Raw genomic sequence first — 18,420 nt, forward strand, 5'->3', positions numbered from 1 at the left:
TGTTTGATTATTTTGTTTATTTTAGAACTTGCTTCTGACATTTCAGGTGACTAGTTCTACTTCAATTGTTTGATTATTTTGTTTATTTTAGAACTTGCTTCTGACATTTCAGGTGACTAGTTCTACTTCAATTGTTTGATTATTTTGTTTATTTAAGAACTTGCTTCTGACATTTCAGGTGACTAGTTCTACTTCAATTGTTTGATTATTTTGTTTATTTTAGAACTTGCTTCTGACATTTCAGGTGACTAGTTCTACTTCAATTGTTTGATTATTTTGTTTATTTTAGATCTTGCTTCTGACATTTCAGGTGACTAGTTCTACTTCAATTGTTTGATTATTTTGTTTATTTTAGAACTTGCTTCTGACATTTCAGGTGACTAGTTCTACTTCAATTGTTTGATTATTTTGTTTATTTTAGAACTTGCTTCTGACATTTCAGGTGACTAGTTCTACTTCAATTGTTTGATTATTTTGTTTATTTTAGAACTTGCTTCTGACATTTCAGGTGACTAGTTCTACTTCAATTGTTTGATTATTTTGTTTATTTTAGAACTTGCTTCTGACTTTTCAGGTGACTAGTTCTACTTCAATTGTTTGATTATTTTGTTTATTTTAGAACTTGCTTCTGACATTTCAGGTGACTAGTTCTACTTCAATTGTTTGATTATTTTGTTTATTTTAGAACTTGCTTCTGACATTTCAGGTGACTAGTTCTACTTCAATTGTTTGATTATTTTGTTTATTTTAGAACTTGCTTCTGACATTTCAGGTGACTAGTTCTACTTCAATTGTTTGATTATTTTGTTTATTTTAGAACTTGCTTCTGACATTTCAGGTGACTAGTTCTACTTCAATTGTTTGATTATTTTGTTTATTTTAGATCTTGCTTCTGACATTTCAGGTGACTAGTTCTACTTCAATTGTTTGATTATTTTGTTTATTTTAGAACTTGCTTCTGACATTTCAGGTGACTAGTTCTACTTCAATTGTTTGATTATTTTGTTTATTTTAGAACTTGCTTCTGACATTTCAGGTGACTAGTTCTACTTCAATTGTTTGATTATTTTGTTTATTTTAGAACTTGCTTCTGACATTTCAGGTGACTAGTTCTACTTCAATTGTTTGATTATTTTGTTTATTTTAGAACTTGCTTCTGACTTTTCAGGTGACTAGTTCTACTTCAATTGTTTGATTATTTTGTTTATTTTAGAACTTGCTTCTGACATTTCAGGTGACTAGTTCTACTTCAATTGTTTGATTATTTTGTTTATTTTAGAACTTGCTTCTGACATTTCAGGTGACTAGTTCTACTTCAATTGTTTGATTATTTTGTTTATTTTAGAACTTGCTTCTGACATTTCAGGTGACTAGTTCTACTTCAATTGTTTGATTATTTTGTTTATTTTAGAACTTGCTTCTGACATTTCAGGTGACTAGTTCTACTTCAATTGTTTGATTATTTTGTTTATTTTAGAACTTGCTTCTGACATTTCAGGTGACTAGTTCTACTTCAATTGTTTGATTATTTTGTTTATTTTAGAACTTGCTTCTGACATTTCAAGTGACTAGTTGTACTTCAATTGTTTGATTATTTTGTTTATTTTAGAACTTGCTTCTGACATTTCAAGTGACTAGTTCTACTTCAATTGTTTGATTATTTTGTTTATTTTAGAACTTGCTTCTGACATTTCAGGTGACTAGTTCTACTTCAATTGTTTGATTATTTTGTTTATTTTAGAACTTGCTTCTGACATTTCAGGTGACTAGTTCTACTTCAATTGTTTGATTATTTTGTTTATTTTAGAACTTGCTTCTGACATTTCAGGTGACTAGTTCTACTTCAATTGTTTGATTATTTTGTTTATTTTAGAACTTGCTTCTGACATTTCAGGTGACTAGTTCTACTTCAATTGTTTGATTATTTTGTTTATTTTAGAACTTGCTTCTGACATTTCAGGTGACTAGTTCTACTTCAATTGTTTGATTATTTTGTTTATTTTAGAACTTGCTTCTGACATTTCAGGTGACTAGTTCTACTTCAATTGTTTGATTATTTTGTTTATTTTAGAACTTGCTTCTGACATTTCAAAAATGTTGTCCATAGATGCCACACGACTGCCATCCTACCAAGAGGCTATTTTAAACAGCTACATCACTGTACCGGCCAGGGCAGGGGGGGCCAGGGCAGGGGGGGCCAGCTTCAACAGAGCCAGTGCTCCACCCAGCTATAGGTCCAGTCAACTTTTGGTCAGCAGTGGTCGGTCACCGGCCACAGTTAGCCAGCCACCACCAGCCACAGTTAGCCAGCCACCACCAGCCACAGTTAGCCAGATAGCCACAGACCTAAACACCAGTACCACCCAGCGCCAACAGCAGTTAGGGCCCCATGAAGGGTTGAGTGAGGGGTCGACACATGAAGCCAGACCAGTTTCTAGGCGCTATGCTGAAAACTACCCACAGTGCTTTTTTCAAGAGGAACCCCCACCACCATACACACTTGATACAACAAACTCTGCCAGCACGACACACCTGCACATGTCACCTGTGAGACATTCCTACCCCCGGGGCAGGACAGATGTGTGTGGTGAACCCAGAGAAACCGGGAGCTCACACGAACCTCCTGCCTCTAGCCATCAGGGACCCGCTGTCGTCTGCTCAGTTCAAAGGTCAACAGGTGACAACTTTAGCACTCTCTGCTGTCAGAGTGGTCAGCATCAAAACGGGGCATTGAGTTTCCAGAGAGCTGACCAGCACACAACACCTCCTGACCAGCACACAACACCTCCTGCCTTACATCCCAGTGCTCCTCAAACCTTCCCCGCCCCTCCACCTAACGTGCCTACAAATGATCACATTGAGACACTGTACGTAATTAGAAGTTCCCAGCTGAGGGCGCCACACTTCAAACCTAACGTCCCCGCCGTATCTGGCGGCCATGTTGAGGCACAGCCCGCAGGCACGTCCACCCCAATCAACCAATCGCCAGCGGTCCTGAGAAGGTTTGTTCCAGAAAACCAGCCGTCCCCACTGCCAATACCCCGCCGACATCACCACAGATCTCAGCCATACATTTTTTACACAGGTTCTCAAAGCATCAACAACCAACCCAACCATGGGTGTGCTCCCATTGCCAGGTAACTCATCAGAGACAATTTTATCAACTTTTTTGTCCCTCAACTTTAATTAAATTAATGAACTGATTAATATAATCAATAAATAAAGCCAGTAATATATTGTTTTCAGGTTGGACTGTGATTATTTTTGATGGCCTGTGTTAGATAACATTTGGTGGCAGCTACAGTCTACTCCCTTGTTGGTATGGAAGTCTCAAATTTGTGTCCAGTCCAGGTTTTTTTTTTTTGGAAGTCTTCATATCCATCGATTTTATAAATGTCCGGAGCTTAAGTTTTATACATTCTGACAATAAGAAGATATCATTGTACATTACATTTTGTGAACTGTTACATTTGTCCCAAGTTTTCAGACTTACATTTGTCCCAAGTTATCAGACCGTTACATTTGTCCCAAGTTATCAGACTGTTACATTTGTCCCAAGTTATCAGACTGTTACTGTTACATTTGTCCCAAGTTATCAGACTGTTACTGTTACATTTGTCCCAAGTTATCAGACTGTTACATTTGTCCCAAGTTATCAGACCGTTACATTTGTCCCAAGTTATCAAACTTACATTTGTCCCAAGTTATCAGACTGTTACATTTGTCCCAAGTTATCAGACCGTTACATTTGTCCCAAGTTATCAGACTCTTATATTTGTCCCAAGTTATCAGATTGTTACATTTGTCCCAAGTTATCAGACTGTTACATTTGTCCCAAGTTATCAGACTCTTACATTTGTCCCAAGTTATCAGACTCTTACATTTGTCCCAAGTTATCAGACTGTTATATTTGTCCCAAGTTATCAGGCTGTTACATTTGTCCCAAGTTATCAGATTGTTACATTTGTCCCAAGTTATCAGACTCTTACATTTGTCCCAAGTTATCAGACTGTTACATTTGTCCCAAGTTATCAGACTGTTACATTTGTCCCAAGTTATCAGACTGTTACTGTTACATTTGTCCCAAGTTATCAGACTGTTACATTTGTCCCAAGTTATCAGACTGTTACATTTGTCCCAAGTTATCAGACTGTTACATTTGTCCCAAGTTATCAGACTCTTATATTTGTCCCAAGTTATCAGACTGTTACATTTGTCCCAAGTTATCAGACTCTTATATTTGTCCCAAGTTATCAGACTGTTACATTTGTCCCAAGTTATCAGACTGTTACATTTGTCCCAAGTTATCAGACTGTTACATTTGTCCCAAGTTATCAGACTGTTACATTTGTCCCAAGTTATCAGACTGTTACATTTGTCCCAAGTTATCAGTAATATCAGACTCTTATATTTGTCCCAAGTTATCAGTAATATCAGACTCTTATATTTGTCCCAAGTTATCAGTAATATCAGACTCTTATATTTGTCCCAAGTTATCAGACTCTTATATTTGTCCCAAGTTATCAGACTGTTACATTTGTCCCAAGTTATCAGACTGTTACATTTGTCCCAAGTTATCAGTAATATCAGACTCTTATATTTGTCCCAAGTTATCAGTAATATCAGACTCTTATATTTGTCCCAAGTTATCAGTAATATCAGACTCTTATATTTGTCCCAAGTTATCAGTACACTTGTTAATTAAATCATTGTAATTGTTCAGAATGTATGAATGTAATTTCTGTAAAGGTGTTCACATCTTATTTATGTAACATTGCATTTACTTAGTGTACAATTATACATTTTCTTCACATGATCCTACAGTGTAAATATCAACACTATTTTAAAAAGTGTATGTATCAAACATTGTTGTTATCTACCTTGTGTGTATTCAGTTACTTCCCTTATTTATCTCCAGTATTACTTGGCTGGCTGTGTGCTTAAATCAAAGATTTGTACATAATTCTACTTGTACATTAATCTACTTGTACATAAATCTACTTGTCAGTTTTGCACTCTTTTTATTTAAAACATTTTTCATATTCCTCAGTATTGCTTGTGCCAAACCTGAATGTTTTAATATTTTCTATCTTAGTGCAATATCCAGTGAACAATTTTTTGAAATAGTCTATTTCTACTTGTCTGCTCCGTATAATGGTAACATAATTCCACTTTGGTGACAGTTGCAATAGTCAGACCAAGGTAGTCCAAGTAGCCACAGGTGTGTCAGCTACCTGATAGAACAAAGCCCATCTCTACAGACTACAACAGGTGACCTATGGCACAGTGGACTGGTCAGTTTGGTGTCCATGTATTTGATGTTTTGTATTTTGTACCCCCCCGCCCACCCTGCACCAGCTTGCTGCCATCACAAGTTGAGGGACCTACCAATACAGTATTACCAAAGTGTACATAACCTTGTCTTGTCTTCACTCACCTAGCAACAGACTCAAGCAATTGTAACTTGATAGCAATGGCCAAAAATTTTCAACCCAAACTATTAGGTTTGTGCATCATCCAGAGTTTCTTCCATGCCCCCACCCCCAGAAGAAAGTCTACCGCCCTCCCGAAAATTTCAAGAAGAAAAAAGTCTGGAAGAAACAGACGTCAACCAAAATTGAGTCATTACCTTCTACAAATTTACCTTTTGCTTGTCTGTTGTGTGAAATCCTTACTTGTAGTTGTAAAAAATGTACCTGTAGTTGTACCTGAGCACAATACTCATACCTCTGCGCAAATTTTATTTGAGCAAACATGAAGGGAACCAGTCAGTCAGTACCTAGGTTGTGTGTAAGGTTGACCATAATTAGCCTTTAAAAACGTCATTATAATTATACATTGTTTTGAAATTAACAAATTATGTAATAATTTTGAACTTATGAAATTAATTTAATAAATTGTTTTCTTAACATGAAGTGGAAGAAAGAACAAAAATAATTCAAACATTTCAGCAGTCTATCTGTCCAGGTCAATCCCAGATTATGGAGGAGACCCCATCTCTTCCCCCCCCCCCCCAGGGAGGGTATTGTTCTCCAGTCTTAGTGAAGCCTGACTGCTCTCCTTCAGTGCTTGTACTTGTACATAATGTACATACAAACAAGTGTACATCTTTTTGGTTGCTCCAGCCTCTAGAGCTATTCAGGAATTTATTTCTTTGAATATCAACATCAAAATGTCTTCCTCTGTGTACAAAATCCCTGTCAATGTTGTCTACTGGTCAATATAGTGGATTATTGCTTTGTTTCTAATGTCATATTCATGTTGCATATTCATTGTGTTCATTATATACATGCTATACAAGTGTTTAGATATATTTTCTAGTCCTACATCCAAAAGTCAGCTTTCAAAACATTCATTGCATTTGTATGTATTATAGTAAATGCTACCTGATGTGCAAATAGAAATTGTTTCACTCCAGTAAATGTATGCTTTACAACCAGGCTTTAGAACGTGTCCAGGTCATCATAAGTTAGGCCATCTGATTTGCTAGTCAATATAATAACAATACTGTTTGTATATATGCTACACCACATAACCCTGTAAGTTCTGAATATTTATTGCAAATAAAAGTCCAATAAAAATAAAATATTGTGTTCCTTATTTTAACTAATAATTTTCAAGGAAAACCGCAATTTTCAGGTGAACAGGGTTCCACAATTTAGAAATAAAATTAGCCTACTCTACATCCTGCCATGTCCAGTTAGTTTTTTTAAAGAAAAATAAGTTTCTGCTCTTAAACTATATTATTTGGTTACATGAAGTAATACTTTTAATAGCTACACTACTATTACTAATAGTAGTGTAGCTATTATAAAAATACCAAGAATAATAACCTGAATTCATCAAATCAACTGGAAGTGACTGAATGAGGACTGTTTACAAATTTAGTAATTATCATTAACCAGAACTTCCTGTTTAATAATTTTTGCGGGAACTGCAAGTATTGCCATACTCAGGAAGCAATGTAAATTATTGTAAATGTGGAAGAATACTCCAACAAAAAAGAAAACTCATAGATAGCATCAACACAACATGACTACAAGAGCCAGTCTATTAATAGATCAGATTTTTTCTTGTATCACCTCAGAGTATGGACTGGCTAACTCCCAATGGAGAGAAAAAGGAACAAGCACTGGTCTGACTGATAATATTTGTTTATTCAATTGTAATTGTTGCTTTAGGGAAAATACAGTCTCAAATTCAAGTCATGTCCATCTTAGTGCTGCTTCTTCCTAAATGAGCATCCTGAAAATTGAAAAAAAAATATTTTAAAACATTAAATGAAAACAAAAATACCAATATACTTGTATTGACCATATAAAGAGTATCATGGTTTTATAAAAATTGTTGAGATTTGAGTCAGACAAAAACATTGTTCTGCAATTTTGTCAGTATGTGTGTGTAAACAGTAACCGTAACTTGAGTACAGTTACAGCTAGATTGATGAAATTACAAGGTATTATATCCAATTTGTAGCTCTGTATGTATAAATTTTCAGCGATTTCTGGTAACCGGAAGTGGAATTTATTCTACTTTCAATTTTTTTTAAAGCCAATAACTTAAGTACAGTATCAGATAAGTAAAAGAAATTTCACATGAGAAAAATATCTTATTCTCTACCTTCTGTCAAATTTTGAGTATTTTCTGTATACAGATTTCTAAAAAAAAAAATGGATGTAAATTTATAAAGTACTAATAATAGTCTGCGTCCACTTGGTGCCACAAGCTGTGGTCGGCTGATAAAAGTGTCTGCAAGTCCCGTTTAAAACACGGATGCAAATTCACTTCCAATCCAATATTTTCCCGGAAATAACCCTTCATTTTAAAATTTAATCTCCTTCCGGTTCACTTTGTTGTTAATTTTAATAGGCAGGAGTGCTTTACATCGCGAATTAATGCTATCGATCTTTCGAAAAACGATCCTAGCACAGCCTTCTGATAGAATCTAAATATTTTTATAGTATTCTACGCAATTTTAAATATACAAATCTTAGCTCAGACTGATAAATACTAGGACGTTCATTATTCAGCATTAAATCTAAAATCTAGTAGTAAAATAGAAATCGCAATGAAATCTTAGACCTCCACAATCCATACTGACTGGACTGGTCAACTACTTGATTCCAGTTACTAATAAATCTGATTTTAGGACACATTTTATTGAAAATAATGTAACCAAAACAAAAATATTCTAAAAAGGAATCAGAATATTATAAATTATAGTGCAATATTATTTTTAATTTATTTCTAAGCGATTAGCAGTAAATGTGGACATGGATTCTGGCATGAGCTTGTGACGCCAACCTAATTAGCAAATTAAAAATTGTAAAATTCCTTTAGTAGGTATATTAATGAAAGGCATACAATCCATATATCTCCTGAAAGATAAATGAACTAGCATTCTCAATTAACCATTAATGACCCATTCATTCTACCAAAACACCATCCTTGACGGCCCAATGTAAGGAGCATAACTCTGTATGATCAAGTGAACAAAATATTTGTATTTGTCTAAATGAAATTGAAAATTAAGATAAAAACTACTGCTTAATGTTGGGAATAAACATGGCTTTCCAACAGTATTAAATAGAATATATTATATTCGGTACAAGTACAGTATAAAAAAAAATGCCAGAGAAAATTCAAAATAGGACATTTTCGGTAGTCAACTTTATTAATTTTTGTATAAACAACTATGTATCGAATTTAACAGTTAAATATCAATTTGGTTATGTTTAAGTTATATATTTCATAGAATACATGCCTAGATATGTTTATAGGCATTATTTTATTTTTAATATTAAATCTACTAAAAATAGGACAGATGAGTCTAAAATTTTGAGATTTGTATTTTTCAAAAGCACCATTGAAATTAGAAGACCAGAAAAGGATGCTGAAACTATCCAACTTCCTGTTTAGTTAAGAATTAGGATTTGTAGGCCAAATTTTAATGAAACAAATTTAATTTCTATGCGTATTGTAAGTGGGCGGCAGCGGGCGTTACGGGCCATCATGGGTAGCGGGCGGCAGCGGGCGTAATGGGTCATTAATGGTTAAGATTGCATTGAAATGCCTAGGGTTAGGGTTAGACACAAGTTGGATTCGTTAATTATAGAGATAAGGAAAGTTTAAATGTGTATAAACAAGAACAACCAGCACATGTTTTACAATAGGCTAGATAGAAGTTACTACAAGTATTGGCAGGTAGCATAAAGTAAACAAGCAAACCTTCTGTAAGCCTTGCTTTGCCTCCAGTTGGCTGGCATAAAACTGTGGAACATCCAACACACAAAACAACTGTCTGGGCATGAGAAAACACAGTTGTGATTTTGTAGCAGCCTGGAAAAAAAAAAGGCCAGCCATTAATCCACACTGTATAACCTCTACATATACATTGGACAATTCTGGTGTACTAAGTAAAAGGGGAGGTCTTCAAATGACAAAAGGATTCCAATACCTATCCTAATTTGTCAAATCTTAGAAATTTACTAGCAAGACCCAAACACTCTAGGAAAATTAATTATCAGCAGACATGCCTACCCCAGGCAGCTCAAAGTAGGAACAGCCATACCTAAAAAGAGGAATTTGAAGCCAAAAAGAGGAACATACAAGCAGACTACTTTACCAAGTCGAAAATTTTTATAAATAATTAAAAAATAAGTCTAAAGAAAGCTTCTAGTTATATATAACTAGTCTCTAGGCTACATATAAATACTGCTTAATGTCAGCTTACATTAAAAAACAAAATAACCCAGTAACCTATCCCCCCCCCCCCCCAATTAAAAAACCATAGCTTTTACTTAACATTATTGATTGATCCTGTCTAGCTATTTTCTAGGCTAAATGAGCAACAAATGCTTAAGGCTTCATATGTAATTGATAAGTCATAGATCTACCTAGTAAAAGTCCAAATTACCACTTAGTAGTTAAAATTTACAAGATAGATCTGTATCTAGAAATTAGTGCTTTAATAGAGAAAAGCAGATTTGTCAGTTTTACTGGGCAGCTGCATTGGCTCAGCCACTTTATTCAATTCTATTTATTAATTGTCTTTATTTTTTTCTTCAAAAAGCTGAACAAACATCTTGGATGAAAATGGGATGGTGGGACAGTAGGCCAAAACTACAATAAAATTACCTGGACATTTAACATCCATAAAATAGCTGTTGGGACTCTGAACAAGCCTTTTAAGTTTGCATTTTCTCTTTTCCTCTTCTAGAGAGGGATGTAACAGGTCCTTTGCTAACTGAAAGAAACAAAAATAATTACCATATTACAAATCAACATTGCGACAAACCCTTCAGTACATTCATACAAAAGTTCTGCTACAAAGTTGTTTTTTTTACAATTAATGGTCTAAACTCAGAAATTTCCCATCAGAACTTCTTAGAGGATAATATTTTTCACATCAAAATTATCAGACAGAACAATATGTTCATCACAGGGAAGTATTTCCAAAGTTAACCTATTCCATTATAATGTATATCAACAAAACAATGCACACTGATATGTTCAGTTTTAATGGCTGTTTTTGTTTGTTTTTTCTATGATAAATCAAAAATTGCTTACTGGATATGTTCACTAATTTTTATGATGGGATGTAATGTCTCACAAAATTAATGTAAATATTTATTTCACTACAAAACATCAAAATTAAGGCCACAACTAAATATGGTCTGAAATAAACTTTAAAATGTTCTTAATGACTGTCAAAAAACACGGAAAAACTGACTGTAAATGACCAAGCCTTCAGTAGCTTCATGATAATTTTTTATTTGACAGATTTGTTTTCAATTGGATAATTGAATTTTAATTATTTTTCTATGCTATTTTATTAGTTAGCGTGCATTTAAAAAAAGGCAAAGAACCAATTATTTACTGCATTCCTAAAGAAGAAAATGTGGAAAATAGCTAAAAGATATCTAACCATATCCACCAAATTATCATTTTTCTAAATCATAAAATTTTGAACATAAATTCAATTATCGGCATATAATTGTGATTGTTGAGAGAAGGCTGAGCCAAAGGAAAATAACCAGCGACTGCATAAATTGTTAAAACAGCAAAATATTGAATGTCCTACGCAAGATGAAAAAAAATATGAACACATCCCCAGGCCGATAAATAATGATTGTCTGCTAAAAATGTAATTACAAATAGAGTACAAAGGCTGATAGACACTATGGTAAAGCAGGCCACCATGTAACGTGTTAGCTGTTATAACTATAGTTAGAGTGAATCTTATTTTGGTGAATTATTTTTAGCAAAAAAATTGATGCCAAAATGAAATGGTCATTAATTGTCCAGATTTACCATGCTGAGACGTATTTATCATTCTATCAATAAAACTTTATGATCACTATCATTGTGGTATTATTTTTTTTAGATAAAATCTATCAATTTTGTCCAACTGCTTGGATTTTCAGAAAAGAAGCATTTACTTTTATGTTCTCCCTGCTGGCCAAAGGGTCATAAATTACATTAAGAGATGCTATCTGATTGGCTGAGATCTAAGAGCAACAATCCATATTACCTACAAAAGAATTTATATGATTTTGGTGGGTTAAAAACAGATGGGTGCAATGGTGGTCTTATTGCCCCTAGAAGGAATTTAATGATTAACTTGAACCTTAGGTATAAAGAGCCAAATGATAAAGCTATTATCTAACAAATTTAACCATTATGATATTGATCAGTCAAGTTTTCATATGGTACTGGACAAACTGTCATCTTGTTTTGACACCAACAATCACTATGTAAAAAAAAATTCACCATAAAAAAAACTAGTTTTAACTAGTCCTTAAAGTTATAAAAATGGTGTTAAATGTTCAGCAATTAATGCTTGAAGACTTGAAATGTAATTGAAATAGTCATGATATTTATTAAAGCCTTTCCTAATTATTTGAAAGAAATTGTTCACAAAAATAGTTTTATCACTTTTACTAAGGGAAGAAGTTTTATGAAAAGAGCCGAAGTTTTGTGAAAAGAGCCAAAGTTTTGTGAAAAGAGCCAAAGTTTTGTGAAAAGAGCATTTGGGTTAATTAATGTTTTTTCTTCACCCTGCTAGGTCAAGTGGGTCATAAATTACATAAGAATCCTATAATTTTGTTATCAAACAACAGCAGTTGCTAATTAGATCTAGATTATTTTAGATGATTGTTTAATTTTGTGTTGTGGGGTGCTGACTGGATCCTAAAACCACACTGTTCTTAGTGCACTGCTTTAACCTAATAATAAAATTTATCCAAAGTTAAATCAAGTATTCTCATCAGTACTTCTTAGAGGACTTTTTCTGAAATCAATGACAATCAGAAAAAATGTTTTCATCATTGAGAATACATAAATCTAGATCTACACAGCAAACTAACCATTCACACTAGTTTAAATTTACAATACCCATAGCATAACAGGTCTAGAATCTAGAAGTAACGTGCCTAAAAGATATCTTAATGTTTATTTTTAGCTTTCTAGAATGAGAGATTTTCTGTTCTTTTATCTAGGCATTTCTACTTCCGCTGTTTTGATTCGGTACGACCACATCCTGACATTTTTTTTAAAATAAACTAGCCATAAACAGTTTTTTCATTTGTCGTGGATGGGACCCCTAAAATACATTATTTTTATGTTTTTATGCAAAACCGCCGAGATCGGCATGTAATATTTTCATTTATAAACACTTCTATGTTTAGTTCATTCTATTTCGTTTTTCTGAAAATTGATTATAAATTTTTAAAAGTTGCATGGTACACATTTTCTCCTTAAACACTCTCCCTGGTGTACTGACAGAGTTCGGGATTAGCGGCCAATCAACAGTTAGATAAAAATGTTACGCTAAAAATAGCTTCTAGATACATAAAGCTAAGTGTAAATGTCGAGGTTAATGGGGTTTTCTCTTCTAAAATTAGAAAAAAGGGGTGATTACATGATTTTTGGTCCCTATCGGTTCCCTTACCCAGAAGAAGACTAGCGATGTTTCCAACAGATGCAACCATGCTCATTTACTATAGCAGCCATGTTGTTTAAGTTTTATTTTTGGCCCATGCTAGCCGGAATAAGATACGCATGCGCAATGGAGAGAAACTATGACTTGCCTTCGCGGCGATGTTTTCGATGGTACTGTGCATGCGTGTGTTTACAACCGCAGAACCCTAACACCAACCCTAATCCTAGCCATAGGTCACTGCTATCTTTTGCCGACTAAGTGGAGACGTTGGGGAGAAAAATCTTCCGAGTAGTCACTTCGTTTATTTTTAAAAACATAAATCATCAAAATGTGAAATAATTATTAAAATTTAAGTAGTCATCTGTTTTTCACATTACTAGATCTAGATCTAGTCGCGGACGATTTTACGTACCTAAAACGATAGATTACCTGGTAATCTATCGTTTTGGGTACGTAAAATCGCCCGCGGCTATTAATGTACAAAAACATTACCTCATTGTAAAGGCTGTAATATAAGTAGGCCTATATTGTGATATTTTTGTATCAAATATTACAGATAAATGAATAATAAACCTAAATCAATGGCTAAATATATCAATATAGGCCAGAAATTAACTTTAAACAGCAGTGTCTGCAAGCAAGATTTGCTATATAATAGTATTTCTCGCTAACTTGGAGGCGTGGTCGGTTGAAAAACTACTATATAAACAGCAGCCATTTGTAAAATAGAGTGACTTCCGCCTGAATCTATAAAAATAAAACTTTAACAAGATGGCTGCTATAGTAAATGATAGTTTTTCTCACTAAATCTAGAATTTACGCAACTATCAATTTAAACAGGACCACTGAATAAAAGACATCCATATTTAATCCATTAGGCACTAACTTTGGAGTTTTTAGTTCGTTTTAAACTAAATTACTTAATTTAATATTTATTGTCAATCACTGCCATGTCCAACACATCACTCCATGACAACTCTTCTTAAGCTTGAAGCTAAAGAAAACCACAAATCAGGTTAGACTTTTTAAGTGGCCATGCACCCAGAGTTCCTCAATAGTGATCACCAAATAGCGGTCACGTGGTTTTTAAAAAATAAAAATAAATTGGTTGTGATACGGACGCCGGTCTTATAAAAAAACAGCTCACAATATTTGATTTCTTTTTTCATAAACTGATAAAACTAATAATGCTTTACGTTCTCGCTCATTTCTGTACCTACACTGTTGATATTTTTTAAATTTTATTAATTTTAATGAAACCAACTTTTGAATTTAGCCTCCGTTCTCCAAACCAAATTTTAAAATGCTTTTCTGGCATATCTAACCCTGCCACCTATGGTTTGTTGTTATGACACGGAAATCCCGCCATTTTGCGCGTGGTAAACATTTTTATATGTAATTAGTTGAAGGTCTCTGGAATTTGGCCGAAAAATCGCCGGAAATCAAACGTCCGGTCCGGGCGCCATGTTGTTAGCAACCGACCACGCCTCCAAGTTAGCGAGAAATACTAGTAAATGAGCATGGTTGCATCTGTTGGAAACATCGCTAGTCTTCATTTATTACTGAAAAGTTTTAATTCGATTGTTTAAAAACAGGTACATAAATGAAACAAAGAAACATTTTTTTATTTTTAAAACATAAATCTTCCTCAAAATGTGAAATAATTATTAAAATGTAAGGAGTCACCTGTTCTTCACATTACTAGTCCCGGGCGATTTTACGTACCCAAAACGATAGATTACCGATTGTCTAAAGAAGATTCCATTATCGGACTCAGGTAGGGTAAAGGAGGGCGTTAAGAGCCGTGTGGTATTAAGCCCCAATCAACACCCCACCCCCACAAAACCCCCAATAACACTGCTAATCTACTTCTGAGGTAACAACCACTGCTGTTCTTTGATAACAGAGGATTCATTTTATGTAATTTACACCCACTTGGTCCAATAGGGAGAGGATGAGACAAGATTTAATCCCACTGCTCTTTCCCTAAAATTTCTCATCTCCATAAAACCATTTTGTGAACTTTTTTTCCAAATCGACATAACTTGGGAAACTTCACTTTGTAATAAACCAAATGAGTTTTTCAAGCCCATTCTTTGTTCCTGTATTAGAGCATTGGTTGTTGTACATTTTAACACTATTTTTATAGCTATGGCTAGAATAGTTTTATTTTGGTGAATTTTTTTTGCACAGTGATTATTGGTGCCAAAACAAAATGGCCGACATTAGTCCCATTTTACCATGCTATAAAGTTTTTATCATTATCAGAGTAAAACTTACCATAATGGTTTTATTTGTTAGATAATAACTAAATCTACATGAATACATTAATTTTGTTCACAAGCTTGCCTGTTTAGAAAAGTTATAACAGATACTGTTATGTGGCTCTTGAAACCCTATGTGCAAGTTTCTCATTTATTAGACCACTGAATATGACACTGGTATAGGAATAGTTAACACAAAATGTATTAATTGTTAAACAGACTTGTGTCTAAATGATAGAAATACTATTCTAAGTAAAAATTCAGTCATCTCATGTTAGCAAGGTAATTTTTAAAATGGTATGAGTACTTATTACCCCTAAGGGGCAATACAGCCGACTCAGCCCCCACCTGTTTCTAACCAACCATAAAACTTCTAATCTCTTTGTAGGTAACAGGAATAAATATTCTTAGGTCTCAGCCTATCTGGGGTGGTATGTTATGTAATTTATGACCCTCATGGTCCAGCATGGAAGTAAACAGACACATTAATACCACTGCTCCCCCCCCCCTTACAATTTCTTACCCCCATGATACCCAGCCCCCACCAGTTTCTGGCCCACCATAAAACTTCATCTCTTTGTAGGTAACATGGATTACAGTTACAGATCTCAGACAATCTGTGGTGGCATGTTATGTAACATGACCTTCATGGTCTAGCAGGGTGGAGACCAAAGAGGAATCAGTACCACTGCTCTCCCCTCACAATTTCTCACCTCCATGATCTAACCCACCATTAAACTTCATCTCTTTGTAGGTAACATGGACTAAGTTCTTAGATCTCAGCCAACCAGAGATAGCATCTCCTTATGTAATTTATGGCCCTCAGGGTCCAGCAAGGAGAAAAAAAGGGGAAACCAGTACCACTGCTCTCCCCTCACAATTTCTCACCCCCATGATACCCAGCCCCCACCTGTATCTAACCCACCATAAAACTTATCTCTTTGTAGGTAGCATGGACTTAGTTCTTAGATCTCAGCCAACCAGAGATAGCATCTCCTTATGTAATTTATGGCCCTCAGGGTCCAGCAAGGAAAACAAAGGGGAAACCAGTACCACTGCTCTCCCCTCAACATTTCTCACCTCCATGTCATGTTATGTAATGTATAGCACACATGGCTTATCAGGGGAAAGCATTAAGGCAGATTAGTTAGTACCACCTCCTTTTTACATACAAGAATGTTAACTCTGGACAGCTACACACTAGTATACTAGCTACACACTAGGCATACTAATGTGCCTACTGTAAACTACTTGACTTTAGGCCCTATGTACACCTGTAATTGTATCAATTGTAGACTGGGCCCATTGGGGCCTAGTGATAGCTAGTATCAGTTAAAGTGTGTGTACACAGCATTAACTATTTTGGGGTTAGAAATTAATTATTTTTATTGAGGAGTTAGTCTAAACTAGGAGATAATGCTTATTGCCCCACTGCCCGGCTCCTTTCACCCCAAATGCTGATTTCGGGGGTATGACAATAAATGTTCAATTAAACCCATTTAAAGTATATTTAATAGACTTTGTTATTATTTTTATATTGTGTAAGATATGTTAGAATAATTTTGCCATATTTTCAATACTAAAAAATTCTTAGATTAGTAGAAATCTTGGTAATCTATCGTTTTGGGTACGTAAAATCGCCCGCGGCTATTTATGTACGAAAACGTTACCTCATTGTCAAGGCTTTAATAGAATTATATTGTCATATGTTTGTGTCAAATATTATAGATAAATGAATAATAAACCTAAATCAATGGCTAAATATATCGATATAGAAATCTAGGCCAGAAATTAACTTTAAACAGCAGTGTCTGAGAGCAAGATTTGCTATATAAACAGCAGCCATTTGTAAAATAGAGTGGCTTCCCCCTGAATCTGGCGCTAAAAGCTTATGAAAATAAAACTTTGACAAGATGGCTGCTGTAGTAAATGAGCATGGTTGCATCTGTTGGAAACATCGCTAGTCTTCATTAATTACGGAAAAGTTTTAATTCAATTGTTTAAAAACAGGTACATAAATGAATCAAGGAAACATTTTTGAATTTTTTAAAACATAAATCCTCCTCAAAATGTGAAATAATTATTAAAATTTAAGGAGTCACCTGTTTTTCACATTACAAATCGCGGGCGATTTTACGTACCCAAAACGATAGATTACCGAAATCTTTAAAAATGTACAGGTGCTAAAGTGTGGCTCTTAACGCCCTCCTTTACCCTATAAACATTCTCCCGGTATTTTTATCAATGGGGTATATTACAGTATTAATCTGTGTCTATTTTATCATTCTAGACTAGATCTATAGGCCCTAATCTATGTTAATAAGGACAACTTTCCCAATAATTAAAGTATGCCTATTTTTTTATCGATAACAGGTGTTATACGCAGGAAGGATTTAAAGACGTCAACAAACTTATTTATCAGAGTTTAATTAATCCAAAAAACATTTTTGGAAGTTCAAAACAATTTATTTAACGTTAAAGATTAAAATAACAAGTATACGATCCAAAAGTATTTACTAAAATACAACGATTCACTTACAGGCATGTTTACTCTTACTGTAGAGCGATTAGAAAGACTGAACTTGGGGTTTTCCTTCCGTATTATACGGCACGGTCGCCGAGGGTATATTGAGCTGTAATCAAAGTAGTTTCGAACTTTTAATGCAATCGCTTGTTTTGAATTTTGGACATAGATTTAGATCTAAAATCTATATCTAGATCTAGACAAATCTTTTTTTTAAGTGTTTTTAAAAAAATCTGAGAGACATTTTTATTGACGGTAAATAGTATTAAATTTAAAATGGAATTAAAGAGTTGGCCAAGGTCTTGTAAGAAACTATTATTAGATACTTCGCAACGAGGATTTCATTGGCGTTAAAATATAGATCTCTCTTTCTAGGCACTTGCACTTCGTTGTGTAACTCCTTTGTCCTATATACTATAAGTACTCAAACACACACACATATATATATATATATATATATATATATATATATATATATATATATATATATATATATATATATATATATATATTATTGGCGTTTTTGGTCTATCCCACAGGGTGAACGGAAAAAAGTCACAGGAAAAAAAAACACAGAAAAAAAGTCAGTTTTTGCTAGGAAAAAAGTCACGGAAAAAAGTCACAGAAATAAAGTCACAGAAAAAAAAGTCACAAAAATCTTTTAATAAATCTTTTTTATTTTAATTGTT

General features: G+C 34.1%; 2 protein-coding genes and 1 non-coding gene across 3 annotated transcripts; 1 reads left to right on the top strand and 2 right to left on the bottom strand.

The window, feature by feature from the left end:
* The first annotated feature begins 2,375 nt into the window (after positions 1-2,375).
* Positions 2,376-3,352, top strand: LOC131943464 (uncharacterized). The gene is made up of 2 exons (XM_059303612.1): positions 2,376-3,137; positions 3,247-3,352. Exons 1-2 carry the CDS (start codon positions 2,539-2,541, stop codon positions 3,266-3,268), a joined length of 621 nt encoding a protein of 206 aa, XP_059159595.1. The 5' UTR covers positions 2,376-2,538; the 3' UTR covers positions 3,269-3,352.
* Positions 3,353-7,133: 3,781 nt separating this feature from the next.
* On the bottom strand, positions 7,134-17,858 carry LOC131943473 (small ribosomal subunit protein eS27-like). Its single transcript, XM_059303631.1, has 4 exons — positions 17,747-17,858; positions 10,138-10,246; positions 9,229-9,339; positions 7,134-7,245 (listed from the first exon to the last, which is right to left on the bottom strand). Exons 1-4 carry the CDS (start codon positions 17,750-17,752, stop codon positions 7,217-7,219), a joined length of 255 nt encoding a protein of 84 aa, XP_059159614.1. The 5' UTR covers positions 17,753-17,858; the 3' UTR covers positions 7,134-7,216.
* LOC131943517 (small nucleolar RNA SNORD61) lies at positions 10,372-10,445 on the bottom strand. The gene has a single exon (XR_009386902.1). It is a non-coding gene; the product is annotated as a small nucleolar RNA SNORD61 (small nucleolar RNA).
* Positions 17,859-18,420: the final 562 nt, after the last annotated feature.

Source organism: Physella acuta, unplaced genomic scaffold (genome assembly GCF_028476545.2).
Source record: "Physella acuta isolate Inbredline_101_S28 unplaced genomic scaffold, ASM2847654v3 ptg000457l, whole genome shotgun sequence".
NCBI classification, from domain to species: domain Eukaryota; kingdom Metazoa; phylum Mollusca; class Gastropoda; family Physidae; genus Physella; species Physella acuta.